The sequence below is a fragment of the Nyctereutes procyonoides genome, unplaced genomic scaffold (genome assembly GCF_905146905.1).
Source record: "Nyctereutes procyonoides isolate TBG_1078 unplaced genomic scaffold, NYPRO_anot_genome, whole genome shotgun sequence".
Taxonomy (NCBI): domain Eukaryota; kingdom Metazoa; phylum Chordata; class Mammalia; order Carnivora; family Canidae; genus Nyctereutes; species Nyctereutes procyonoides.
Genome location: NW_026575020.1, coordinates 48075549 through 48103539, shown reverse-complemented (window position 1 = coordinate 48103539; position 27991 = coordinate 48075549). Strand labels below are relative to the sequence as shown.

General features: G+C 48.3%; 1 protein-coding gene and 1 non-coding gene across 2 annotated transcripts in view; both read left to right on the top strand.

The window, feature by feature from the left end:
- PRKCA (protein kinase C alpha) overlaps positions 1–27632 on the top strand; it is a 393503-nt gene extending 365871 nt beyond the window's left edge. The window contains exons 15-17 of the mRNA XM_055301540.1: positions 6983–7090; positions 9007–9147; positions 21061–27632. Coding sequence (XP_055157515.1) covers positions 6983–7090; positions 9007–9147; positions 21061–21225 — 414 coding nt within the window. The 3' untranslated portion in view covers positions 21226–27632. The remainder of the gene's footprint in view (positions 1–6982; positions 7091–9006; positions 9148–21060) is intronic.
- Positions 15749–15856, top strand: LOC129518219 (U6 spliceosomal RNA). Its single transcript, XR_008666147.1, has one exon. It is a non-coding gene; the product is annotated as a U6 spliceosomal RNA (small nuclear RNA).
- Positions 27633–27991: the final 359 nt, after the last annotated feature.

Genomic DNA, 27991 nt, shown 5'->3' with positions numbered 1-27991 from the left:
CAGTTTCCCCTCTTTAGAATTTTGACAGTAAAATTTGACTGAATTATCGGCCCCCTGGGAGCCATGCTATTCATGAAGGCATAGAAAACTGAGTTTCCCCTTCTCGATCCCAGTTGCACGTCTTGACTCTGGAGTCCAGAAACAAATCCTCTTTTCACTGAGTTACATTTGCATATGTCAACAGAAGAAACTGGGTGGAAATAGAATCTGTTTCCAAGCGAGCTTTCCAAGAGATGGAATGAGCTGACTCTTCATTGGGCAGTAGGATGCTAGGGCTTCAGAACCCAGGCCCCACACACACCACACCCCTACCCGCATCCTCATCTGTCTTGGAGCTCGAGGAGGTTCATTCCCTCCAGGAGAGTTCAGGATAGCAGCCCTCCTGCAGAGAAGCCCCCTGCATTTTAAAAATCCTGCCTCAGTTGCCTGTGGTCCCTGAGGCCCCGACCTTCAGGTGCCCTCCCCACACCCATTGCTTCTGTAAACATTCAGGCACAGTTTTCATTTCCCATCCTGCTTCTCAGACTCAGCCTGCCTGATACAATCGCTTCCAGTCTTCATTATCTGTTGAAGATGGTGACACTCTTTGAATGTGACGTCTTAAAGATGGCCCACACTCGGGCACAGTGGCAGGCTCAGCTGTCGCTCCTCCAAGTCCTCAGCTGTGCCTGTCTCCAACACGGTGTTTTCATTTCGGGACCCACTTCTTCCCCGTGACTCAATGCAAATTTCAATGTATTTCTGGGCTGTGAGTCAGCCGAGAAAGGGTAATGAAGGCTCTGAGCCTGTCCCCCAGAGCCCCCCGAAGCTGCAGCAGCCTCCAGACCCAGCCAAGGGAGTAGATGCTGTTATTGAAAGTAAGATTAATTATAAAGCTGTTGATGGGGTTATGGTCTAGATTTGTCCTCTTCAATCGCACAGGGCTGAAGATGAGCAGAAGAGGTCGTTTTTTGCCATTTTCTTCTCGTTTGGTGTATTTATTGTCAGCAGGCAAGGGGGCAGTTATGTAGAAACAGCCCGAGTCTTTCTTCAGTTCCTGGACTGCTTGACAAATATGATTACTTTGGGGCATAAACAGTATTTACCCAGCACTGTAATGAGCATATTGCGGCTTCAAGCTTTCATGGGTATTCATCATGAAGGGACCAGCCCTCTCCTTTTTATGTCTCCTTCTGCCACGGTTATTTATGCTTTGTCTTCATTCCTGATGAATCAGTAATAGGTACTTGATCCCAGCACTTTATCCTGAGTTGTCCTTGGGTGCCCTCCCACCCCAACGCTGGTCACCAGTGATCCGCAGACAAATGTGGTGGGGCCCCAACAACCATGAACTATCAAGGGATTTAGGTTAGGAGTCACTTTGGAGGGGCACCTGGGTGGCTCAGTGGTTGAGCATCTGCCTTCGGCTCAGGTCGTGATCCCGGGGTTCTGGGATGGAGTTCCACATAGGCCTCCCCGCGAGGAGCCTGCCTGTGTCTCTCCCTCTCTCTCTTTCTGTGTCTTTCATGAATAAATAAAATCTGTAAATAAATAAATAAATCTTAAAGAAAAAAATCATTTTGGAAAGAAGTGATGTGGTGGTTCACATCACCCCTTACATGTCTTAAAATTCACAAATTACCTGTTGCTACGGAGAGCACCCCTGGTTCGGAACATTCTTACACCATACTAAGACTGTATTTAATGCATAGCTTAGCTTGAGACACTATGTCCAGATTTGTAGAAATTTAAAAATAATCATGGGACTGTGGGAAAGAGGGGAGAGAAGCAATCCAAAATGGTCCTGTACTCACTCCTCAGCAGCACATTACCTCCTATTGTCCCCAGGCTCAGTAGCTGACATGGCTGGGAAGGAAAGTGAATATAATTATAACTTCACCCTTGACCTGCCTGCAACACTAAGGCCCAATCAGCAATTACCCATAAGAATGCTCCGGGGGTGATCTGGGGAGACTTAACAAGAGGCATAAAAATGTTCACGTCCTCTGGCTGCGTAAGCCCACACCTGGGAAATTTTTCCTAGGAAGTAATTCAGAGAAGAAACAAATGACATGCACAGAAATGTTTATAGTAGCATTAGTTATCAGAATGCGGCCCTGGAAGCAACTGTGAATGTACCCACGGACAAATAAGCCCGTCTCTGATGGATGGTGTATCAGCTCCGTGCATTATTCTTGACCTGGGAGTCCCGGTAGCACAGAGAAAGTGTTTGCAACAGCCAGTGAGAAACAAGAGACTCCAAACTATGCATCAGTATTTGAAAATAATACGACAAGCCTATGAGTTCACAGAAAAATAAGAGCAGTTTCTGTATTGAAGTTGGGGATGCTACTTTCCTGGGCTTGCCCTCTTCCAAGAATACATGATTTTAATGCAATATGGGGCTCCGGGGAGCATTTCTCATTCTGAGTATGATGCTCATTCTTGCTGTTCACCAGGTGTTTTGGGTCTTCCTTCTGGCACATGATGGGACTGTACCTCCCAGCTCACCCGTAATCATGTGGAGCATGTGTGACTACTTCTGAGCAATGAGGTCTGAGTGGAAGTGCTCCAGGGTAGAGCGCTTGAGCAATGGAGAGGGACACCCCAGAGCACCTGTTCCCATCCCACCCCAGCGAGACCAGGATGACAGCTGTGCCATCAGCATGGGTCCCTGGGTGACCTCTGCTGTCTCACAGTGGACGTGTGGCAAAAGCAAGAGATAAGCAGTCAAAATCAGGGCTGGGAAGTCAGGCCAGGTCTCTAATCCAGAGACAGTCACGCTACATGATGACTTGAAACATCTCTGGCCGTAGTGACTGCCCATCTTTCTTTCCAGAACCCCACTACTGTTTGCAGGATACCAAAATGATCTCCCCACACATACCCTTCCCCCGATGTCCCAGTCAAGCCCTCATTAGGTGCTGGGTGGACCAGCAGCTGAGCACCTTCCAGCAGCAGCGCCAGGGGACCATCCCTCACCATCCACCTGCCGGAGCAAGTGTAAGGGATTGGCAGTGCTCAGAATGGCTAAGAGCCCAAGCTCTGCAGTCAGATGTCTGGACGCAGATCTTGGTTCTTCCCAGCTCTGTAACCCTGGCCAAAGTGCTTAATAATAGAACCTCAATGAGCTCAACTGTAAAATGAGATTACTAGTATGTACGTCCTGTGGTGGTTTTGAGGATTAAGGGAGTGATGCCTGCACCAGCTCTCCATGCAGTGCCCGGCACACAGAAACAGCCTGAAAAGCCTGTGTTACTGCTACCACCGCTGTCCTTACTGCTGTTCACTCCCAAATCCTGGCCATTCTTCAGGCTGTGTAGACTCACAGTGGGTGATAACAGAAAGTCAGGGGTAGAGGCACGTGTCCTCCTTGGGACGTGTGGCTAGGAGAAGCCCCAGTCCTTGGGGCCACACGGGTGGAACACCGGCTGAAAGCTCAAGGCTCTGCCCCCAAGGACTTGTAGTCACAAGGCTTTTGTTCTAGCTCTGGAATCTTATCACACTAGGTGAGCCTAAGGGGCCTCAGAGAATCCTTGCATCCCCAACCTGTATGATTCACGTTGGATTTAATAGTTCTTTACTGCAGGCTTCTTAGAACCTTTATAATGTAAATGTTACTGCTGATGTCCTGAAAGGGAGGGTAAAGAATGCAAACTTTGACCCAGGAGTATCCTGTAGGATTAATATACTCTGGTTCTTTTTTTTTCTTTTTAAGATTTTATTTATTTATTCATGAGAGACACAGAGGCAGAGACACAGGCAGAGGGAGAGGCAGGCTCCCTGCCTGGAGCCCGATGTGGGACTCGATCCCAGGACCCCAGGATCCCTACCTGAGCTGAAGGCAGACACTCAACCGCTGAGCCACCCAGGCTCCCCAATATCCTCTGGTTCTAAGGAATACTCTCTGGGGTGTGTCAGGAGCCAGCTGTCCTGCACTTGGCAGGCACACAGAGGGGACTTTCAGGTAAACAGATCAGTAGTAGGCACAGCTCACCTGGGCCGAGGTGGTTCCCGTGCCAGAAGACAACTAAACAGGTGTGATAAGCCAGTTCCCCCCAAAATTCCTTCTCCCACATCAGCTGGGGCAGGGAGAGGGGAGGCATCTTCACTGACCTAATTGTCTTGGTTCTTGTAAAGGTTCTTGCTGCCTCACTTGACAAAAGATTCCTGGGGACAATTTGTCTGAGTTTCTCTTTGGAGAAAATTTCTCTGAAACTTTTGGCTTAGATTATCTGTGACTCAGGGGGATCCCTGGGCAGCTCAGCGGTTTGACGCCTGCCTTTGGCCCAGGGCGCGATCCTGGAGTCCCAGGATTGAGTCCTGTGTCGGGCTTCCGGCATGGAGCCTGCTCTTCCCTCCTCCTGTGTCTCTGCCTCTCTCTCTCTATCATAAATAAATAAATCTTAAAAAAAAAAAAAAAAAAAAAGGTTATCTGTGACTCAGCCCCTGTAGGATTCCTGCTGCTAGTACTTGAGCATCACCAGAAAGGCCAGTTGACTCTCCTGGCACCTCTCACTGCAAGGCCCAAGCTCCAAGAGCCCGTTGTATCTGGTATGATGCTGTGCTGTTATGTAGCTTCACCTGACCAGTGGCCTGAAGGGGCCACATTGAGAGGTGTTGATTGGTCATCCAGGAGCAGCCCCTGTGCCTTGCCCACACCCTGAGCACTCTGAAGTTGTAGAGTATGAACACATAGGAAATTCAGAATGAATGGAGCCCCCTGGAGATGTGTGTTTCACAGCCCTGAGCAGAAACCATGCCATGTTTGCTTTAGTTATAAAGATCTCCTTGGCCAAAACTCAGCCACATATATGGATCACTTATTAGGGGAAATGGGATGTTTTGTGGGTGTCATAGGAGTCCAGAAGAAGTAGATTGCATGATGTCAGATAGAGAAGAAGTGGGATGGACAGCTGGACCGTCGTCACCCACATCCTTGGGCCACCCTGCCCTCTCTATAGGTGGAAGTAGCACAACCCTCCGCTGACCCGGGTGACCACCTACACTCGCTAGTGTGGTGTCTGTGCCCAGCCCACTGGCCTGTGTGCATCCCAGGCAGCATGTTACTTCTGCCCAGGGAAGCTCATCATTGTGGGCTGTTCCCTGCTCTGCTCAGAGTCATTCACAGGCCGGGTAATATTTTTTTTTTAAGATTTATTTATTTTAGAAAAAAACTATGAACAGAAGGGGCAGAAGGAGAGGGAGAGAGAACTATAAGCAGACTCTGTTGATCATAATCTGATGTGGAGCTCAGTCTCACAATACCACCTAAGCCGAAACCAAGAGTTGGATGCTTAACCAACTATGCTACCCAGGTGCCCCACAGGTGGGCTAATTTTAGTTCTCCTCACCCACCTGCATGCCTTCGACCAAATTAAACATTCTTTATGCCAGGTACTTACAGCTGAAAAAGAGGCCGATTTATTTCTGTTTCTAGACCAAAAAATAGTAATAATAAAAATAAAACCCAACAACAACAGGGCACCCATCCCAACCCCCCATTCACCAATACCTGATCCCAAAGTAGGGTTCTGTATAGACTTAGCGTCTTTCCCTTGAGTGGATGTGGCTCCCATGTGCTGACCCCACACTCAACTCCTATTTGGGGCTGGGGGTGGGGAAGGACTGAGGTTGGGGGTCAGATGAACAGATGGGATGATTTGAGTGGTGCTTCAGGGGGAGCACTCTGCTGGGTCCGTTGCTCTCTGTTACTCAGAGGGAAATGTTTGATAAGTGATAGTCTGCGGGCTGCTGCACAGCTGTCTTCACTCCATGATACAATTTACATTTACGCTGGGTTCTGCATTATCGGCGCCCTAACCATGTCAGTCAGAGTGACAGAGACCCCTCTTTTCCGTGAGAGGGAAAATGCAATGATATTAAACATACGGGGATTTTCTATTTGAGAGCTGACTCCTGGTCTACCTTTCTTATGCTAAACCCAAGGTTAGCTAAGCCAAAAAGGAACATTAAGAAATTTCCCATAAGCCCACTTATCCTGTGCCCCGCTATCCCTCCAGAGTGACAGGTAATTTGGCAGACCTCTCGGGATTAAAGACATGATGGAGAGAAAGCTTGAAGGACGTCCTGAGCTCAACCCACTCCTCCTGAGGATCCTAACAGCCCCTTCTAAGACAGTTCATCCGCTTTAATAAAATACCAATACCACCAGGCATCCTTCATCTGGCACCTACTGGATACAGGACAGACTATCCTGTTTTGTAGACTCACCAGGAAACCCCATTTTACAAATTGGAAAACCATGTCTTAGATCGGTTGCTTGCCTGTGGACACCCAGCTAGAAGATGGTGAAGCTAGATTCTGATCCAGATCCACCTAACTTGAAAGCCATGGCCGCCCAGAATGCTACTATGCCTCCCCCCCTCTCCCTGTGGGAGTGTAAACCCAATAGAAGAGGAGAGGGGAGTGTCTAGTGGCAGCTAAGCCCCCGTCACTGTCATCACACAGGTGTGGGCTCTCTACAGAGCAGCTCCCTCTTGCTCTTGCGTCAGAAGGGCCCTGGGGTGAATTTCTAGAGCTGGGGAAGTCCTTTTAGGCCATGTCCTAATGGCCTGGACACCCCATTCTCAGAATCCAAAGGCATTAGCGTTCTCCACCTGCCCCCATCACTGCACACAGAGCCATCTGTAACCTAACTTGATTATAATTAAAATTTTTGACACATAATTACAAGATTAATGGATTAATTATAATTTATTTGCAAATCATTAAAAGCATTACTCAAAAACATTTTGCCTAAAGATTGTTTTGGGTTTCCCAGGGCAGGATAATTAAAGAGACAAGGGGAAAAAGTGAAAAACACACAACCACCGACCTAATGAAAGATAATCAAATAAACCAGCAACTTCACTGAGCTAACTCTGCAGCCCATGGTGCCCCCAGAAGCCCCGTGTGTGTTCTTGGAGCTGAATTGGGTCATCAGGCACCACACTAATGAATCACCCTGCCTGTTTTCCCGTGTGTCTCTTTCCTGGAATAGCCTCCCTTTGATGGTGAAGATGAAGACGAGCTGTTTCAGTCCATAATGGAGCATAACGTTTCTTATCCCAAATCCTTGTCCAAAGAGGCCGTTTCCATCTGCAAAGGAGTAAGTAGACCCAGATTTCTTTTATAATCGAGGCCAAGGGGGTCAACAGAGGAAGACTCTTCCCCACACTTCTGAGAAAGGTGGTGGAGAGCCCTCAAAGGCACACCTCTGCTTTCAGCCATCAAGGGCTACAGCTTGGTGACGTGCAGGACGTTGTGGGAAGCATGGCGGCCTGGAGAATGCGTTCTGATCCCCACACTTCCTGGAACTCTGGCCCAGGCAGCTAATCTCACGGTGTTTTAGTGTCTCCTCCACCCCTTGAAATTGTGCCGTGAGCTGTCAGAAATAATCTCAGGCCCTCGGAAAACGTTCGTTCTCTTCCCTTGCCTGACTTGGCATGCCTTGGGTCATTCTTCATTCGAGTGTCCTTTTTTAAGATGGAGTGTGCACGCAGAAATGGGCACAAGTCATCAGTGTGTAGATCAGTGAATTCTCACAGAACAGATAACACCCATGTAACTTCACCCAGGTCATGAAAGAGAATGTTTCCGACACCCCAGGAGCCCCCTCCCTTACTGTCCTGCAGCGACTCCCCACCCCTGGAGATAAACAGCAGCCCCGCTCAAACCTGCATGGATTTACCTTGTTTGTTTTGAACTTCACACAAATGCAGTCTTGTGGTGGGTGCTCCCCAGCCCTGGCTTCTTTCCCCCAACACGGTGATCGTAGCATTTCTCCACATTCCCATGTACGTGTGTCCTTCTGTCTTCCATACGCTGCATAATATTCTGTTGGGTAGCCCCACCAGAGTTGGTTTATTTGTGCTACTGCTGGTGGGCCTTTGGGTTATTTCCACTTTAGTTTGGGGCTGTTACAAATAGAAGTGCCCTGAAACGTCCAGGTTTTGGGTTTGAGGGAACATACGAACTCATTTCTGGGCAGGAGATACCTAGGAGTAGAAATTACCGGGTCATGACCTGGTTAGTTTTTAATAGTAAAGTTTTAGGCCACAAAATTATTGTCAGACGTGGCAGGATGAAGCATAACACACTCCTAACATTTTCTGGCTGGTTTGATCATTTGGGATGCACTTAGCAGGTGTCTTCCAAGGGCAAGGCACTGTTTACATATAAAAATAGGGACAGCTGGGCCCTGCCCAGCTTATAATCCACATTTGCCTCTGTCTCCTGCTGTAGATACATGGGAATTAACTAGTCACCTGCTGGTCAAGGCATTTGTTTTTCCAACCATGAGTCTCTGATTCAGGCATTTTGGTCCAGGCAATAAATAGGCAGCATATGATGCTTGTTATTAGCATCATATGAGATATGTTCGGCACACACAATTTTTAGTGATTGTCTACCTTTTCATATCCATATTTTTTAGACATACAGGATGGCAGTTCTAACGCAGATAGTGTATGAAGACACCTGTTTAAATTCTTATGTTTGGCTCTAGGGTCAGATTGTTTGCCTGTGTTCCTTACCATAAAAACCACTATAGAAAGGCCCATACTGTCAACACTACTGTACTTGTGAGTTGGGCTCTCTCTGTGCAAGCCACTGATTTCTTGGGGTGCTCCCTGGGCGTCCACACAGCCAGTGCCCGTAGCAGAGCTGGCAAAGGAAAGCCTGCATTATCATCCAGCATTCTCTTTTTCTCCTACTTTTAATGTGTGTGGCGGGGGAGGGAGGCTCTTTTTTTTTTCTCTTTCTCAGCTTTATTGAGGTGTAATTGACAGACAAAATTGCAACGTATTTAAAATGTGCCACGTGATGGCTTGATACACATGTACACGGTGAAAGATTCCCACGACCAAGAAGACATGTCCATCACCTGACGTTAGTTTACCTTTTTGTCTTTTGGGGGAAGAGTACTTACACCCTGCTCTCTTAGCACATTTCGGTTATACAGTACAGCATCATCACCTCTGGTCACCACGTCACACGTTGCATCCTCTTTCTGCTGCCTTCTAGCTGATGACCAAACACCCAGGCAAGCGGCTGGGTTGTGGGCCAGAGGGAGAGAGAGACGTTCGGGAGCATGCCTTCTTCCGGAGGATCGACTGGGAAAAACTCGAGAACAGGGAGATCCAGCCACCCTTCAAGCCCAAAGTGGTGAGTAAGGGACATGGCCTGTTCCTGAGCTGCAGTCTCCCAAATCCCAGCGGGGTCCCACTGACCCTTTTTCTGGAGAGAGGAGGCCAGTGACCCCTGCCCTGCAGGGTGGAAAAAAATGGCCAGGTGCCAGCCTTGTGTTCAGTCTGTGGTCTGAGCCACGGGGGTTCCTGCTGACTTACAGAGTCAACCCAGACCCGCCACCAGTAGGGTGGCTGCAGGGCGCCCCCCAGAACTGAGAGAGAGCCAGGGCACATCAGCTTTGAGGTGCAGGCTTCACGGATTCATGTGCCCAGTGGGGCTGTTTTCCTTGCTCTGCGTCCTCGACAGGACTTCACATCTGTGTCCGGCTCTCCTGGGCTTGCTTTGCTCCTGAAGCAGAACCCAGTCTCAGCCAACTCCTATGCAGGCCCTGGCTGGGTTTCCCATGTTGGCCACGGCCGCCACTGCAAGCAGTGTGTGTCAGTCCCCATTCTGGCTTTGCCACCTTCATTGAGACTCTTCCCGCATGACCCCCATTTTTCCTGTGTATTCCACAAACCCTATGCACCAGGCCCTGTTTTTACAAATCAGCTCATTTAACCCTCTTAACAACCCTGCACAGTGGGTAAACTAAGGCACAGAGGCTGAGTAACTTGCCTGAAGACACGCAGCTGGTAGGTGGTTATTCTGGCTCTGAGATCCGTGTCCTTACCTCATGACACCATCACTCCATCCTAGTGACCGCTGTCTGCCCATCTTCTGACTGGTGGTGGCAACCAGCATTGGTCTTTCTTAACATTTATATCTCGAGGTAATCTCAGAGTCTGTAAGACATGGGGCTCCTGACTCATGCCACCGGGCACTTGGTGGTGCCTCCCGGGGGGTCTGCTTTCCCCCTGGATCCCACCTCTGGGGTTAGTGGACCATGCCTTCCCATGGTGCCCTTGCCCCCGAGGCTGCAGCAAGAGCAGCTGTGTCCCACGGTCTGTTGCAGAAGCACCCACATCTGTCTCCTCTAGCATGTGCTTATGAGCAGGCAAAGGGGACCCTCCTGGGGTGACTGAGTTACTGACTGGTTGGCGCCCAAGCTTTGTTCTTAGGGCAGCAGCTTCCTCCTCAAATACGCTTGTGTGTCCTCTGCTCCAAGAATAAAACTGCTGGTGGGGAGCCCACTTCTACTTTTCCAAGATATTCTTAGCACAAACGGGAGAAAAACTAAAATTAATCAGGTCAGTTGACTCCCTCCTGAATCATCCTGTCCAGCAAGACCCTTGTATATCTGCACCCCACCTTCTCTGAGCCCATCCTGGACACAGCTTTTGGGGGGTTTTCATAGGATCCCTCCCCTCACTACAAAATCTGGTTTGAGGAGGTGGGGCGTGACGGCAGTGATAATGCTGCAGGCGGCCTTAGAACATTCTGTTAGGGATTTTCTTTTTCCCCTTTCATATTTGTGTAGCCTTCTTAAAATATGAAAGGCACGCAATGGCATCTTACATACAGCTTAGCAGAGGTGACACGCTGACCCTGCTTTAAGTGTTAAGCACAATACAATTGCTTGTCAGTCACTTTCCAGAAAGGGACAAGATGCAGCAAAGGCAGCCATAAAAACACATCTCCTCCTGTTTATTCCCACCCCGTCCTCAGAAGACATTGTATATTTGCATGGTCTCCCACTTCTTGTGGGCACCGCGGCCCCACGTTCAGATCTAGGGACACAAGAACGTGGCTTGGGGCCAGGAGCCAGGAATCTGACTAAGGCTGTTCGCTGTGGGCTGGGGAACTCACCGGACACAGTCCTACTGCGGCAGGCCGCTGAGCCATGAGCAGTGTGTGTTTGTTTATTTATTTCTCCAGTGCTGGTATTTGTGGTTTGGGTTTTTTTTGTGTGTTTTTTTAACTGAGTGCTAACTAGAATAACAAGAAAGAAGAGGCTGGCTCTGGCTGTGAAGAAGCAGCTCCTGAACTCAAACACAGGAACCGAAATCATGGACCAGGCCCTGCAGCAGGAGGTGGTGTGTAAAAGGCCCGCTGGGTGAGGGCTCTAGTCAGAGAGAAGGAGAGACGTCCTCTGCTCACAGTGGGCTTTCCCAGGCCGAGCCCCTGTCCTGCCTGAGGAGTGTACACAGAAAAGGAAGAAGCTGAAAATGTACACGTGGGCAGCGGATGAGACAGCAGGGGACACATGGCCATGCCGGGGTTAGGAGCAAGCAGCTGCAGGAGTGAGCAGCGAAGAGAGTCGAGGGCAAAGAGGTCGATCAGAAAGTCCTGGTTCCCAGGAGAGCTCAGTGCCCCCCAGTCGCTACCCCACGCCACCCCCACGGCACCTAGTCCTGGGGTGAAGGGGCATCTCAGCAGCCCCCCGGGACAGCATTCTGTTCTCAAGGTACCAGCTAGAGTGGAGAGACCACATACGTGCCAGGAACAGTCTGGGTGGCGGGAGAGGACGTTTCCCACAGCGCAGAGCAGGCTCAGTCCAGATGTCACCGAGGCGGCACACGACACTGATGTCAGCACAGCAGCTAACGGCGCCTTCAGGTTACTCTGTGATGTTTCCCCCCTTGCTCAGTGAAAAATGCAGTTCCCTGATCCAGAGTTAATTAAAAAGTCAGAAGAGTTTACAGATGAAATGCAAAGCTGAGTAGTCTCTGATGGGCAGTGTTGTCATTTCAAAGGGAACGGAGCAGCATATCCTCGCTGTCACCGTGGAGAAAAGTGGCAAACACCCTGCTGCCAGAAGCTTGTTCTCGCGTGTTTGCTGAACCCCTCACGGGGAGCATCTCCCCCTCTGAGCGGTGCTGGTAGCCCTGGCCGGCTGGCGAAGCTTGCCTGCCTTGGTGAACTTGTCTTGATGCTTTTTCAGCAGGTGCCGTGAATCCATTTCCCTGAGATTTATTGGATTAAAGGACCATCCCCTCCTGGCTCCCAGGAAGGAAATCAAGCCTCTGGTTATTGCAAATACCAGCAGTAAGCCTTCAAGCACTCCCAGTTATCTTCAGGGTGCTTCTAGAGATCAAGTTTGTGCTCATAAGCTGTGGAGTCTCATCTTGGCTTTTTTTTTTTTTTCATCTTGGCTTTTTTTAATTTGCTTTTGAATCTCCAGTGAAAGATGACTCCAAAATCACAAGCTTTCTTGAGAGAGGAGAGACAAGTCCCAGAGCTTATCCAGAGGAACCAGGGTTCCTATAGTATCCTATCTTTCTTTTTTTTAATCTTCCTTCCTGCCAAAGTGACATCCCGGAAGCTAGACCAGAGTGCCACAGGAAATGTGAAAATCCACCACCAAAGACATTCTGTGATGTGTGACTCCATCAGGAGGCACCACACAGAACTTTCCACCTCGTGGCCACCTGCAGTGCAGCCATGGCCCAGATTCTGTTTAAATTCACTCACGAAGGGAAACGCAGAGAGGCGAGGGATGGGCGTCAGGTGTGTGGAACAGCGGCCATCTCCCTTGACGGTGGCAAGTCTGGAAGCTCAGAGGGGCTCATCCCAGCCACAGAAGTAGCAGGACTGGGGAAGAGCCTGCAGGAAGCAAGAACCTGCCCCCAAGGTGCCCTGTGGTGGGAGAGTCCTGTCCTGGCAGAGCAGAGCCACGTCCCCAGAAGACCACTGTGTGCAATTGTGAAGGTGAAGACAATTTTCTAGAAGATGGAGCAGTCACTTATGTACTGGCTGATCATGTAAAACAAAAGCAAAAACAAAACAGCTATGTTATGCTCTCCTGGAGATGAGCCCCCACCCCCACCCCATGACTCTCCTTCTTTATGGGGAAAAAAGCACACAGCAAGCTGGTTTTGTCTTCCCTCAAAGAAAACACAACAGTGGAAGAGCCTTTGATCCACAGACTAAGGACCGTCAGCTCGGCATTTGGCTGACGTTCCGAACAACAAGCCTGAGTCCTCAAAGAGGCTTGTTAATGTTCAGAAGATTCCATGTAAGAAGGTCTCTTTTTTTTTTTTTTTTTTTTAATGTTTAAGTTTAAAGATGTCACTCCTGAAAAGGTTAAACTTCAGTTGCTGAGGGAGAAATTCGAAAGGCCAGGCCGCCTCCCACAGCATCAGGTTAATGAGGAGGTTTCCTCGGGAGAGGATGGCACAGCCAAGCCCACTTGGCCGTGTGTCTTGAGAACCCATGGAGGGAAGGAGAACTCATTCTTTCGGCTTTGCCCAAAAAAACAAAGTATGCCCTTAGAGGCACACGTGAGCCCAAGATTCTGATCTGGTGTCCCTTTGAATTTTGTAGGCTTTTACCCTGATTAATTATTCATCTGAGTAAAATGCCGGAGAACAGCCTTCAAGCTCCCGCTCATCTTGCCCGTGATACATGATAGTTTATACAAATATCAGAAGTGGAAAGTTAATTGATTTTTTTTTTCTTTTTTGAATTCCATCCATTGGCCCCAAGGAGCAGAAGAGCTAGTTCACAGGCAAGCCAAAAACCTTCACGATACTTAAGTGGTTATTAGAGAGAGAGAGAGAATAATTTATAAAGTTAACACCGAGAAATATATTCCAGAGTTGATAGATGAGCAGAGCACTTTGGAAATAGGCCTGTCTGTCACAGGGAACCTTTCTGGTAAAATTACTGTCCTTATTTTATCAAGAAGAGAGAGGGGAAAAAAATAACTTTCATCAGGACATTGTCATCCTTGTGGCAAGAGCCAAAGAGAACAAGAACAGCGGGTACAAGTGTAGATGCCATGATGGTGAGATTGCACGGTCAGGTTAATTTTCCCCATCACCCCGAAATCCTCTACAGGCATATCTCGGGGATGCTGTGGGTGTGGCTCCAGATGGCCACAGTGAGGTGCATGTCTCAGTAAAGCAAGCTGATGAATTTGGGGGGTTCCCAGCACATATAAAAGCTACAGTCACACTACTCTGTAGTCTACTAAGTGTGCGGTCACATTATATCTTAAAAAAAACAATGCATGTACCTTAATTTAAAAATACTTTATTGGGGATCCCTGGGTGGCGCAGCGGTTTGGCGCCTGCCTTTGGCCCAGGGCGCGATCCTGGAGATCCGGGATCAAATCCCACATCGGGCTTCCAGTGCATGGAGCCTGCTTCTCCCTCTGCCTGTGTCTCTGCCTCTCTCTCTCTCTCTCTCTCTCTGTGACTATCATAAATAAATTTAAAAAAAATTAAAAATACTTTATTGCTAAAAAAAAAAATGCTAACTGTCACCTGAACTTTCAGCAAGTTGTGATCACTGATCATAGGTCCCCCTAACAAATACAGTAATAGGGAAAGTGTTCAAAATACGGCGAGAATTACCAGAATGTGGCACAGAGACAGGAAGTGAGCAAATGCAGTTCCAAAATGGCTCCAGTAGACTTGCTTGATGCCAGGTTGCCACAGACTTCCAATTTATAAAAAAAAACACAGGGTCTGTGAGATACAATGAAACAAGGCAATGCACGGCATCATTAGCTTGTCTAGAAAATTTCATGATGGTTTAATTCTCAAACTCAGTGCAGCATGCCTTTTTAATTTTCGGGAAAAAAATTATTTTGAAATAACTTCCAATTTCAGTGTTGCAGAAGAGTCACAAAAATAGCATAAAGAATTGCTACGTTCTGATTCCCTAAATGTTAACATTTTAGCACATTTGCTTTATCATTCTTTCCATCTCCAGGCATGCATGTGTACATAATACACATGTGCGGGTTTTTTTTTTTTTTTTTTTAACTACTTGAGAGTAAGTTGCAAATGTGATGCCTGTTTATACCTACATATTGCATGACTTTCCTAAAACCAAGGACATCGCACGGTGCTGTTCTTTTTAATAATTGCTCTAGAAAGGTAATTCTACAGAGCATTGGCCCTCTGGGTAGAAGGAGGAGGGTCTTGGAGCAGTGGTCTGAGAGCTCAGTGCGGCAGGCAGCCTGGGGCTGCATGTAATCATCCTGTGGAGTAGCAGGTAGGTTTTCTCTTGACCATTCAGTGGCACCAGCAGCCGCGATGCTAAGTAAAACCAAGAGATTCTCAACACTCGGGGAGCTCCTCCAGCAACATGTGAACACCAGCCAGCCCTTGGAGCCTGGAACCTGTCACATCAAGGTGAACTCGGGGGTGATGTCAACCTTTAAACCAGCCCAAGACAGCTCCTCCTTGGTTGATGAGAAGCAGGGAGGCTGTTCTTTGATAACTATGCTCCCACATGCTCTCCGGCTTGAAAGAGAACTGGGAAGAGATGAGACATTTAAAATAATAATCAAGGTTAGTAAGTAGCTGTGTCGCAAGCCTCAGGGAGCTTCCGGGGTGAGGAACAGGATACGTGGCTCAAGGTGTGCCAACTGGCAGCCTCCCATTGTCTGAAGTGAAGGTCTCCGACAACGATGGCCATCACAACAACTTGTTTTGGAAAAGGAGCCTTGAATCCTCCATTGCCAGCCACTGGTATAAAGACAGACTCAACGGAGTGCATGTTTTTATTCCATAGAATACGGCCTAGGATAAGCCAGGACCTTTCCCTCACAGACACGTGGCTCTGACGCTTCTAAGAATCCACTCATTCAATGTGTGGCTTATAGCCTGTGTCTGTCAACACACCCATCCATAGAACCAGCTCCCACTGGACCAGAATTGGCCCTTTCTGCATCGTGCTCTATCTAGCACTCCCTTCGGCAGTGCATATACTAAAACTGGAATGATACACAGAAGATTTAGTGTGGCCCCTGCATGAGGATGATGCGCAGGTTTCTGAGATTTGCTCAGAGGCAACAGATAAGCAAGCACTGTTTAATTTTGTCTAAGAAATGAAAACCTGTCTCCAGGCTCTCACCACGGGTGCTGTTGGCAGGAGCACCCAAAAAGAGGTCCCAATCCCTCTTTAAAAAAAAAATCATTATTGAAGTATTAATTCCACGTGGGGAAATAGTTAAGCAACGAAAGATGGATACAAAATGACAGGCTGTCCCCACCCCCACCCCCCCAATTACTGGTTCTGCTATTCACTACCTCTTCTGTAAGCTTCTGGAAGGCTGCGTGCATGCGTGATTATACGCACAGCAAGGTCGTACCATGCATTTTTGCATCTTTCACCTAGCAATCTATCTGGGAGACATTTCCGTGTGAGCGCAGGTGGGTGTGTGGCATCCTTCACACGGGCTATTCTGATTCCCAAGTTCCCAGGGCAGGCGCTGACTCTTTTCCAAATACTTTCCTCTGTCCGTTCTTATTCTCCAGACTTTCTGTACCAAAATGCACTGGCTTCAGTGGGCATCCCGGCCTTCGGTGAGCACATTTCTAGATCCTTGAGTGACTAAACGAGCAAACTAACTCCATTCTTTAACCCTGAGCGTGTACCTTCTGCTTGCGTTGGGTCATGCACGGAAGACCGTTCCCTGAGCATGCTGATCTCACAGAGGGCTGCAGCCCGGCGCCTCAGCCCCCTCACTGGATGGTCCCATGGTGTGGACATGAGCTCCCAGGAGGCTCAAAGCACAATATCCCCATTCATTTCTATTGCTGGTTGTTTAACTAAATGAAGTTGGTGCACAACTGCAGGTCAGAAAGCCGTGCACAGATATCAGCCGTGTTCCTACTAATGCTCCACTAGGACCACCACACAGTGAGACTTGAAATAGGGGGTGCCCTAAGATGAAGCAGATCCTGCTACATCCAATAATTGCCAGAGACATTCCCCACCCCTTTCTCCTTCATCTTGCAACACGCCTTTACTCTCGCTTGGTTCCATACTGTGCCTGCTCCTCTGGGTTTGGTTTGGTTTTGCTTTGTAATGGCAGTGTTTTCAAGCTACTCATACTCACCCTAATTCCCATACCAGTGACCATGGGGTTACATTCTACATGACTGAGACACCAAGGTAAAGGACAGGATTGAGACCAACACATGTATTGTGCATTCTCGGTGGCCTCTCCCAGGTAAGAATCATGAGAAGCCGACGTGCGCGGGGCAGGCTGACTCTCCCCCCGGCCCTTACACAGGGTGCATGGGGTTGTGAGTGGACCGTGTGCTGCCCAGGGCCCTGGATGGGGAGCACTACGAGCCCAAAGTCTAGCTGGAGTCAGTGTCTTCCTATGCTTTGTCCCATCTTTACCATGCCTGACCTCTCCTGAGCTCATATTATTAATTGATGAGTTTACCAAATGGGTTGAAATGTCAAAACCACAAAGGAGTTATGTCCTGAATCCAGAGCTAAATAAGGCAGGTCGATTATTAATAGGGTTTGTTCATCCCTCACATATTAATCACATGCCTTTTACCTGCAGGGCGTGTGCTGTACGTGCTGTGCCTCAGATCTGTGTCATTGCCTGATCTTTAGAAGGGATTGCACACACTCTCGTTCCTTTGATCCCCACAATAGCCTTGGGAGGTGGGCGTTCACAACCCCATTTTTATCTTTACAGAGAGGTACAGTATGTTTCCCAAAGCTATTCCCTGGACTTGTGGCCTCTGGTGGGTCCTTCCCACCCCACCTCTCCTTTTCCCTCTGGTGTCGAAAGCAGCTCCGTGGACACAGGCAGTCTCTGCTCTCAGAGAGTACCAGAGGAACTGTCTGAGGTCACACACTGGCAAAATCCTCAGTTGGTGACAGGTGTGGGTGGCCTTTGGAGGTGAAGACAGTGCACATCCCGCCAAGGGATTTTGCTCTCAAGTAGCAAATGCTGCCTGCATGTGTTGTCAGGTGGCCTGGAGCTCTTAGGCCATGGCCAACCCAAACCTGCCTATTGTCACACACTGTGGTAGAGGCTGTCCTTCCAGTGGCCATGGTAATAACCTTCTTGCATCATCCCTGAGGTAGGTTGAGAGAATGTCTGTAGTCTGGCCAGCCTCATTCTTCACCCCTACTGTCACTCATTCGCTCAGTCATTCACAAATACCACCTGGGGCCCCCCAAACCCTTCAGTCTCCATACCCCTTCTTGTTCTCTCTCACATCCAAGATGGTGCCTGAGCCCTGCTGCCCACAAGATGGTTATGAATAAGGTTGGGCCACGAACAGCAGGAAGAATCTTTTGTGTTTAAAATATAACAGCTTGTTGAAGGCTTTGTCTTTTCCTCAAAGATCCAGAGAGCACTGGTTTTCATTATCCTTTTCAGTCAATGGTGGTGAATAATATGAGAATAGTCATAGTTTTCTTCATAGACATCTTGAAAAATTAGGTCAAAATCTTCTCCCATTTGACTTAAAGGAGACTGTCTATTTCTGGGCTAATTTTACTGAATTATGGAAGGCTCATTTTTTAAAGCATAGGAGACCCTCCATGGTGGAAAAATAAGCTATATTTCTCATAGTACCAAACCTGTGATTAAAAACAAACAAACCCCCCCAAAAAAACCTCTGCTCTTTGAAGGGGGAAAGCGGCATCCATCTGGTGAGAGCTCCCTTGGAATTAGAGGTCCTTCTGAGTCTTGCATCTCATCTGACCCTTGGATGCAACCTCCAGCATTTCCGTGGCTTTCCCACCCATGGCTTGCTGAGATCCACTCACACAGACAGTTTTTATTCTTTGCCCTCAGCTTGTCCCTTCACCTCAGTGAACAGGCTTAAGAAAGGCTTTCCTTGCTGGAATGTGACTTCTCTCTCCTTAGGAGAACATACCAGAGTGAGTTAGAGTGGGAAGGAAAAGAAGAGGTTTCTGGTGGTAAGCAGTTCTGAGACCAGCAGTTCTACTCCCATGTGACATGATCGCCGAGGAAGACTGCCCTGGTTCCCGCAAGCCCCCTTAGTTCTGGGCCGGCAGCCCACACAGCACAAAGCCAGGAGCAGTGAGGGTTTCCACCCTGTGTGTTACCACACTCGCCTCACAAGCCATGGCAGCCCTAGGAGTAACCCTTCCCAGGAACAGCAGCTTTAGAATTTCACCCATCCCCATCCCCAAGCTTCTTGGTGCTAGTGTTTACGTGGTCCACTTTTTAGACCTCAGGGACTCCTGCCATTTGTTGTTGATTTATTTGGCAGTTAAGCCATGGCTTTTGAAACTTCTCATTGGAAGATCTGCGAATGCCATAAAGATGGTACCCAAAGGAAAGGTCAGACTTGTGCCCTCTTTTCACAAAACAGATCAACAAATCTAGGGTTAGATGGAGAAGACGTTTCACCTTGGCTTGCCTTCCTCTTCCTTTTAGAGACTTCGCCTTTTCCTTTTCCTAGAAGGTCCTTCTTACTCATCTTTGCACGGTTAGTGAATAGCAAAACAAATGCAAATGATCTCTTCATAAGGAACACACATCCCAGCCTCTGAGAGCACCTACAGTGGATTCACTTGAAGTCTTTCAGGCCATGGGCATTAATTAATCAAGTTCCCAAAGGACATCCTCCTCAAATACAATTCCACCATCTCTTATGCAGGAGGCAGGGCCTGCGTGACAAACAGGCCCAATAGTATGGCCTCCATAGAGAGGCTGCAAGGGCCCCCATACAAGGGCTCCCTGCCTCTCTCCACACACGCATCCACATACCCACACAGCAGTCCATGGTGTGCACCCCCCCCCATTAGGAGTAGGTGGTCACGCATGAAAATGAAAACACCTCCAGAAAGGGAGGCTGTCAGTCATGAGAGACCTTACACTGAACTCATGACATGCCTTAGGAGCAGGGTGGAAAAAGCCTGATGAAACTAGACCCTCGAGGAAACTTTCTAGATGGTGGGAAAGGTATAAAAGAGGAAGTGGGAAGGTATGGTCTGTGAGACTAAACTGGCCTTACAAAAATAACAGCACCCCTTGTGCTCTCACCGCATGCTGGGGTCTGTGTGAAACACCACACCCTTAACCTCCATAGCCCAGGGAGAGGATGTGGCTCTCCTCCCCCCTTTACACTCAAGGGATTGGGGTGGACTCCCCACCCCCCACCCCTTCACAGAGCTGTCCTCTGTTAAAGATCCAGTATTGCCTGGTTAGTATAAAATTGTGCTAACTCAGAACTGGTCCATATCCCCTATGGTACCAGCAGGTGGAAGGGTGATCATTGGCAACATGTGGAATACCATGATTTGTATCACCAGTGTGACCCCAACATTCCCTGTCTCAGAGTCCTCTGGGGTCCAGGGGACTTCAGAATGCCACAACCCTCCTGAGCGGCTGAGAAAGTGAGGACACCCCTTTCCCCGATTAGGGGTCAGGCTCCCATGACCCGTGCTGTGCATGCTGCCATGTTTCTCAGAGCCTCCAAAAAGGCAGCTCTGCCTGCAGCCCTGTCTTTGTTGGGTGCCCTGGTGGACCCTGCAGAAGAAGACTATCCAAGACAGACAGGAGACTTTGCTATCCCTGTCCAGGGCACCAGAGCAAACCCCCTCCAGCCTGAGACCACCAGCGAGTGAGCCGCATATCGACCTGCCAGTTGATCGGATAGATCTAGATAGGCTGAAGCCCAGCTGGGCCCCAGGGTGAATGTCCCAACCTTGCCACCACACCTACCTCAATATTGGTTGAAGATCATGAACTGAGGTTTTTAGCACTTTCCAGTTGCAAAAATAACAGTTTTTACTGTACTACAAATATGGTTGTAGAGAACCACGAGTAGGACAGAAATCTCAACTTCTCAGTTCAGAGGTTGCTGTCTGCATTCCCACCCAACATCCTGGCCTTTCGACATGGGCTGTGACTGATGGCCCTGCGCGTGTGGCATCATGCTCGTAGCCCGCTTGCTCTGTGAAGTGAAAATGAAATAAAACAGGCTGTGTCCCCTTGCTGCTGCCTTACTATCAGCAGTGCCTTTCCATGGAGGGGTTCGGTTCCGAGGGTCATCGAAGGTTTGCAACCGAGTGACTTTGCGTTATTCTTTGCTGTGGCTGGCTTTTGAATCCAGTGGGTGTCCAGATTCTCCAGAATTCTTCCTGCCTCTCCAGTCCCAATTCCCCCGGGCCACGCTCTTCCCTGCCGAGGACTCTTGAGAGAGCTGCCGCCTGTGCTTTGCAATAATTTACTGACCTTTTCTTCTTTTTCTCTTTTCTCTGCAGTGTGGCAAAGGCGCAGAAAACTTTGACAAGTTCTTCACACGAGGGCAGCCTGTCTTAACACCACCTGATCAGTTGGTCATTGCTAACATAGACCAGTCTGATTTCGAGGGGTTCTCGTATGTCAACCCCCAATTTGTGCACCCCATCTTACAGAGTGCGGTATGAAACTCAACACGAAGAACCATCGTCTCCCCCGCCCCCAGCCCTCCAGCAGTGGGAAATGATCCTTAACCCTAAAATTTTAAGGCCATGGCCTTTTCTCTTGTTCCAGATGGGGGCCTGAAAATTTTAGGGTTTTTAGTCCAAATGTGAGCAACGGTTCAGGGTCTGTCTCTTACAACCATTACCTTAGTGGAAGATGACATAATGTACAGTGTCCAGCTTAATTATGTAGAAGTCACATCTGGCTGTAGGTTGACCCTTCCTAGAAAGCAAACAAACTCTCCCCCTTTTTCGGTACGATTTGATATATTTTCCTTGCCTTTCTGTCAATTTCCACCATTGAGGTCCCCCAACCAGAGATGTTAAAATGAACCTGTCCCAGTCCAGTGGGCTAGACACCCCTCCACCTGAGACGTATTTGGAATGAAAGAACGGGGAGCCCAGAATGTGAGCCAGGTGGGATTGGGAGTAGGGGAGGCTTTGAAATACCCACTGCTTCTGTTCTCCGCCTCAGTGGAAACGGTCCCTAGAATTTGAGAGGCCGACATGAATCAAATCCCCACCAGTGAGTCATTTGCAAGCTCACCATTACCATACATTGACAGTCGTAACCCAGTCATAGTCCAGTGATTACTGGTCTTAGAGAAAACCTCAGATGAACGTTGGGTGAATCTGTCAGCTCCCCAATTTGGTTGACGATTATCTTGATACTTGCATTTCTTTTTAAGAGGCCAAATCTTCTAAGGACTTTGCTAAATGAGCATGTGAAATCATTTCAGATCAAGGATAAACCAGTGTGTATGTATGTTCATTCTAATCTCTGGGAGATTATTCTGTGATCCAGGGTGCCATCAGCAATCATGCCACTACTCACGAGTGTTGTTAGCCAACCCCGACCCTCCAACCAATATTTTGCTACCTATGTCCTAAGAGGCTGAAGCATACACCCCATCCCCTTTTGTACTTATTTATTTACTAGGCTGCAATGTCGTTTACGAGAGTACGGTGTACAGTAACTTAGCAGAGTGTTGACTATAGCATAAGTCTCCATTGATCGATTTCCCTCCCATCTCCAGCCCTTGACATCCGCTAAGGGATGAAAACCAATACAGTTCAGGTCTCCATTTCCAGTTCATGTTGAATGACACACCTGGAGCTGTAGAATCAGGAAAGCCTGGATGCACATCGGCTCGAAGATGTTTTATTGCTAGAAGGATTTTAATATGTTTTGCAAATGCATCATGCAATGAATTTTGCATGTTTATAATAAACCTTAATAAGTGAATCTATATTATTGATATAATCGTATCAAGTATAAAGAGAGTATTATAATAATTTTATAAGACACAATTGTGCTATATTTGTGAAGGCTCTTGTTTCTAATCTGCTTTTATGATTAAGTTTTAGCTTCATTCCTTGCTGCCGTGCTTCCTCTTCCCTCATTCCCACCCCAAGCAAACCCTGCACTGTATCAGATATATTAATTTTTTTATCGTAGATCTAATTTTGAAATGAATGGCTATTTTACATGATCAATTAGGCATATGTGTGTGTGTGTGTGTACACACACACACACACACACACACACACACACTTTCGATTCTACCTGCAAACAAATGTTTTGTTTTTGGGGATTATTTCTGAGATAACACTCCCTCCTAGCTCCTCAGCACCATCGTCCACTCCTTTACCACTCTTCCTCTTGGGGACATCAGGAAGTGTTTGACTCCAGTATGCCTAGTATGTTTGTGTAGGTGTGACGTTGTCACAGCCCCTGGGCTGGACTTTGGTTTTTCCTTTTCAGCCTTGTTACTGTTAGTGACTTGAGGTGGGAGGGACAGGAAGACGCCCATCCTGCTATGTATGCGTGGACACACCAGAAGCACACCGTCTGTCTTGCTGCCCCCAGAACGACTCGCCGTTTGCTCCAGCACATACAGACTTCATGAGACAAACCGTCCAGTTTGGCAGCTCCCCCGCCCCATCCCGACACAGCCATCCCCTGGCTCTATCCGCAGACTCGTTAGAAGCTACAGATTTTCTTCCACCTGTTGCTGGAACCAGCCTTTCCAGTCTCATGAGGAGTACATCTGTGGTGAGACACTGTGAGACACTAACGCAAGGTCCTCGGAGAAGCCAGCCTCCTACAGCAGAAAGCACATCCGACGTGGAAATGATTATCCGTTCTTACAGGGTCTGCTCTAAGTCCCCTCATTCTCCAAATGTGTCTCCCAGCTAAGTGCCGCCTCATTTTTTACTCTCTGTTTGCCTGAAATTCATGTAACACAACGACAGAAGGGTCTTTGAGACTGAGAGACCTGGTCTGTCCTGGGGACCCTTGACTGGAGGAAGAGATGGGGTAGGCAGTGGGTCAGCCCCAAAAAGAGCAACTTCCTCCGCCGTCTCTTAGGGGCTGTGGACATCAGAATGCAGAAAGGGCCCTAGCACACCCAACGCTGCAGTCCTGCGGGGCAGTACACTTTGGGGACCCTTCCTTTGCCAGGGACATCTCATTCGGTTGAGTAGAAAAGGGACCAGTTTATAGAATGAGCCTAGGAATCAAAACAACAGTCACCCTGCCCCAGGATGGGGCAGCAGCAGGACGGACCCTCAGCCAAGTCCCAGGCAACAAGGAAGATTCCAGAAAGGAACACGTTGGGGGGTCAGGGACCGTTCATCCCTGAGCCCCATTCTGTCTGCTTGTTTCTATGCCAGCAGCAGTCTCAGGCTTTCCCTCACACAGCCAACACATTTCCAAATTATTCATAATTCTCCAGGAAACATTCATCATCTTAGCTGGCTTGCGTTCTTTCAGAATGCATGGCAAAGTTTTAAAAGAAAATCTTCTGGCTGTGGGGCCCAGCGCTCGGCCTGCAGGACAGCGGGCTTGAAGACAAACTTGGGAAGGAGGCGGGAAACCCCAGGGCCTGGTGAAGTGTGACCGTGACGTACCCTGTTTGGTGTGTGGCTTTGTACCAAGTTTAGGTAAAGGCTAATGTTTTAAAGGTCTGAGCAGCCCAATATAGAATAAACCTCATGGGTGACCATTATAGAGGAAGCAATCGATGTAGTTCAGTGGCGTCGTCCCAGTTCGTGGGCATTGTGTGAAAGCCACAGGGAAGGGGTGCTCTTTCGACCGCAGCTGGCAGCTCTAGAAGCCCCACCCTGAGCACTTTCCACCTCACTGGGGCCTGTGGAGGTCCAGGGCCCTGCATAATCTAGCTCGGTCTGGTTCCCCGCCAGATTCTCTGGTCCCAGACTTGGAAGGGCCGTTCACGTTGCCTTGCATTATTTTCCCTTGGACGGTGGCTGCTACTCAGCAGCAGAACTTGGCTCTGAGGTGGCAGGCCAGTGGACAGGCCAGAAGGCCACCTTCTCTTGGCATCTTGTCTAAAGACACTAGATGCTTGGTTTAGATGGAAGTATCCAGAGTGTGCTGGCCGAGTGTAGCCCTCAGAAGTCAATGGGAGGTTCCCTAGAGGCAGGAACTAATTCAGAAGGTAATGGTCGCTCTTCAGCACATCTGCTTCTCTTTGATCCTCATGACCTGGTACCAGTGAACGCAACATCACCGTCTGTCTCTTCTCCTGAGATGTGTCAGGCTTCCTTATTAGGAATTTTGGCAGAGAATCGGAGAGTTTAGGGCGCTTTGGAAACTTGACCTGAGATGATCTGTTGAAAGGTGATGTGAAACAGCCCCGGTGATACAACCAGCCAGTGATTGTGGAGAAAGTCTCTGAGCTGCAGTCCTCAGCAGAGCGAGGTGATGTGCTTGCTGGAACTCGTGTGTAGACCCCAAGCGAGTCACTTATTGATGTTCAGAGAGGGGAGAGGTTGGTGGAGGCCGAGGTCAGTAAGGCGTTTAGAGAAGAGCAAGGATTGAGTGTATCCCGGAGGAGGAAGCCAGGAGGGTGTGCAAGGAGAGGGCATCTCAGGAAGGAAGCTGCTGCTATTTCCAGCGGCTTTGCCTTGTTGGTCGTTGATGCACTTGACAGCCACCGCTGGCTGGTCCTTGACAGCAAGTCTGTTGCCAGGAACACGGCCTAGTCCTCCTCGAAAAACATCTCCTGAATGCCAACCGCATCCCCACCAGCTGCTTGAAGCCCCCTTTCTCTGCCTGCCTTAGGGTGGCTCACAATTCCCTGGGCAGAGCCAAACCAGCATGCCCCGGGAGCCAGTAGGTTCCCACCCGTTTGCCTCTGTGGCTTCCTGCTGAGAATGATGGTGTCTGGGGGTGGATGGAGAAGTGGCAAAAAGAACTAACACTGCGGTTCCCACCTGATTGCGCCTAGCAGGAGAAATCTGATTTCTTGCTGGGATTCATTTTCTCAGTACTGAAGAGGGAGGAAAAGTGAGAGTCTGATATTTTTAAATGGCTCAGAACGGCAACACCAACTGACAGTCTTTTTCTCACTTTGGTCTCATGAAGTCACCTCTTTCTTGTGTGTGTGCATATCACACCATTCCCTGTCTCTTTAAACCCGGCAAGGGCAGGAGCGCCTGTTCCCCCACTGAGTCATCATCAGGAAGGAGATGCTGACCCAGGGGCCCAAAGGATGATGTTCCGGGAGCAGCGAAGCCGTGACAGTTACAGTGAAGGAAAGGGCACCCTGGTTATTAGTGACCGCACACTAATGTGACAAGTGGGGAGATATTTTTTTTTTTAAACATTTTCCTTGAGTTGCTTGGGTAACATCTTATGAAACATACCAGACTGTAAACATGTCTGTCATTTCCCATTTGGGTCGATGCGACAAATCGGAAGATACAGAAAATTGCGAAAGGTTACCTGAGTTTTAGTGAGTGACGGCATCTAGAAATGGCATCAACCACAATCCTGTTAACTTTCTAATGTCAGGGACTCTTTGGGAGAGTTAAAATCATGTATGACTAGGACCCTTGTGCCTCTGATCTGTGTGATTGGGTGTCAGTGAATAATTGTGTAGGTCAAACTCAGTCATCAAACAGCCTTACAGTGACCCTACACTAAGCCCCACAAAGTCCAAAGACTTTTTTTTTAAACTTAAGAAAAAAAAATTGATAATTCCAATAGAACAACTGAGTAATACTGGGCTATTTGTACTTTTTTATAGAGAACTTTAATAACTCAATTCTTCTTTTAAAAATAAGTTTTTAAAATAAAACTACTGACAATTTCCTAAGATTCCAACCCCATGGAGCCTGTAGGAGGACTCAGCTGGGGTCCGCTAGAGCACGCCCCCGACCTGCCCTCCCACTACAGGATTTTCCCGTGCCAGTGTATATGGAGTCCACGCGAGAACGGCTGGAAATTCAGGTGGAATGTGTTGGCAGACTGAGGCCCCCCCCCATATTTTTAATGAGCACTGGGGACAACCATCTAAGGTCTAGAAACTTTTGGACCATAGGAAAGATAGGTTTAGGTCCTCTTCCAGATGCAGCCCTAGGAGAGCATTCCCATGGGGTCTCTGGATCCCTTTCCTTGCTCTGTGAGTCTCTGTGACCACCTTTTGGTTTGGGGGGCAGGGGGCTTCCTCAGCTCCGCCTCCAGTGCCCCCAGGTCCCCCACGGCTCACAGTCAGTGAAAATTCAGAGCTGCCCTGTAAGGATTTTGTCCACTGGGCAATTCAGATATACTTCGATATCCCCGAGAAAGAAGAGGCAGCAGCAAACACTCCCAAGGGCATCTGTCTCAGAACTCTCTCTTGCATGAGACAGGAGCCTACTTTTCAGAAACTATCAAGGCTACTTTATAAGAACCTTTTTTTTTTTTTCTAAAATCAGACAAAAGGTGGCTTTGCATTTTCTGATTAAATAACTGTGTCTTTGTCTCCTCTGCTTAACTTTAGGAGTATTTATTCCTGTGATTGTTCATAGATTTTTGTTGATATTTTTCCTGGAAGAATGTGATTGTTTTCTTAAGGGGATTAGTGGACTATTCAAAATCATCCACGAAGGCAGGTTATTCTCTTGTGTCTTAGCGGTCTAAAAATTCACCTCCTATCCCTTCTATCAGGGTCTTTTCGGAATCTCTTTTATAGATGGTCAGAGACATTTGAAATCCTTTCTTTTGCCACATGAGAGAGAGAGAGAGAGAGTGTGTGTGTATGTGTGTGTGTGTGTGTGTGACATGTCATGTTTGAATCGGTAATTGGAAAACATCGTATAAGACCCCAAATCTGTGCGGAGGAGGAAGACGAAGAGCTGGAGGTTGAGGTTTTTCCTTCTGCGTAAGCACCTACTGACAAAATGTAGAGGCCATTCAACTGTCCAATAACATTTGGTTTAAAGGAGGCAAGATGGATGTATAAATTACTGCACTGCTTTCCTCAATTTGTATAACCTCTGATCTTTGTTTGCATGACATGCTTTGTTAGATACATTAATTGTAGTTTGGAAGCAAGTGTGTACGAATAAATACAATGATCATTCCTCTGTGTCCTTGGTCTCATTTGCTCGCTCCCTTTGTGGCATCGCAGTTATCTTTCAGCAAGCATGCAGCCAGCACTGCAGTCCGGACTCTTCTCCTATCCGTGCGTGCCTCTCTCTCTAAGGTCACACTGGCTTTTCTTTTTTTTTTTTTTTTTAAGATTTATTTATTTATTTATTCATGATAGACATAGAAAGAGAGAGGCAGAGACACAGGAGGAGGGAGAAGCAGGCTCTATGCCGGGAGCCCGACGTGGGACTCGATCCCGGGACTCCGGGTCATGCTCTGGGCCAAAAGCAGGCGCTGAACCGCTGAGCCACCCGGGGATCCCCCACACCGGTTTTTCTTAAACTGCTTTGT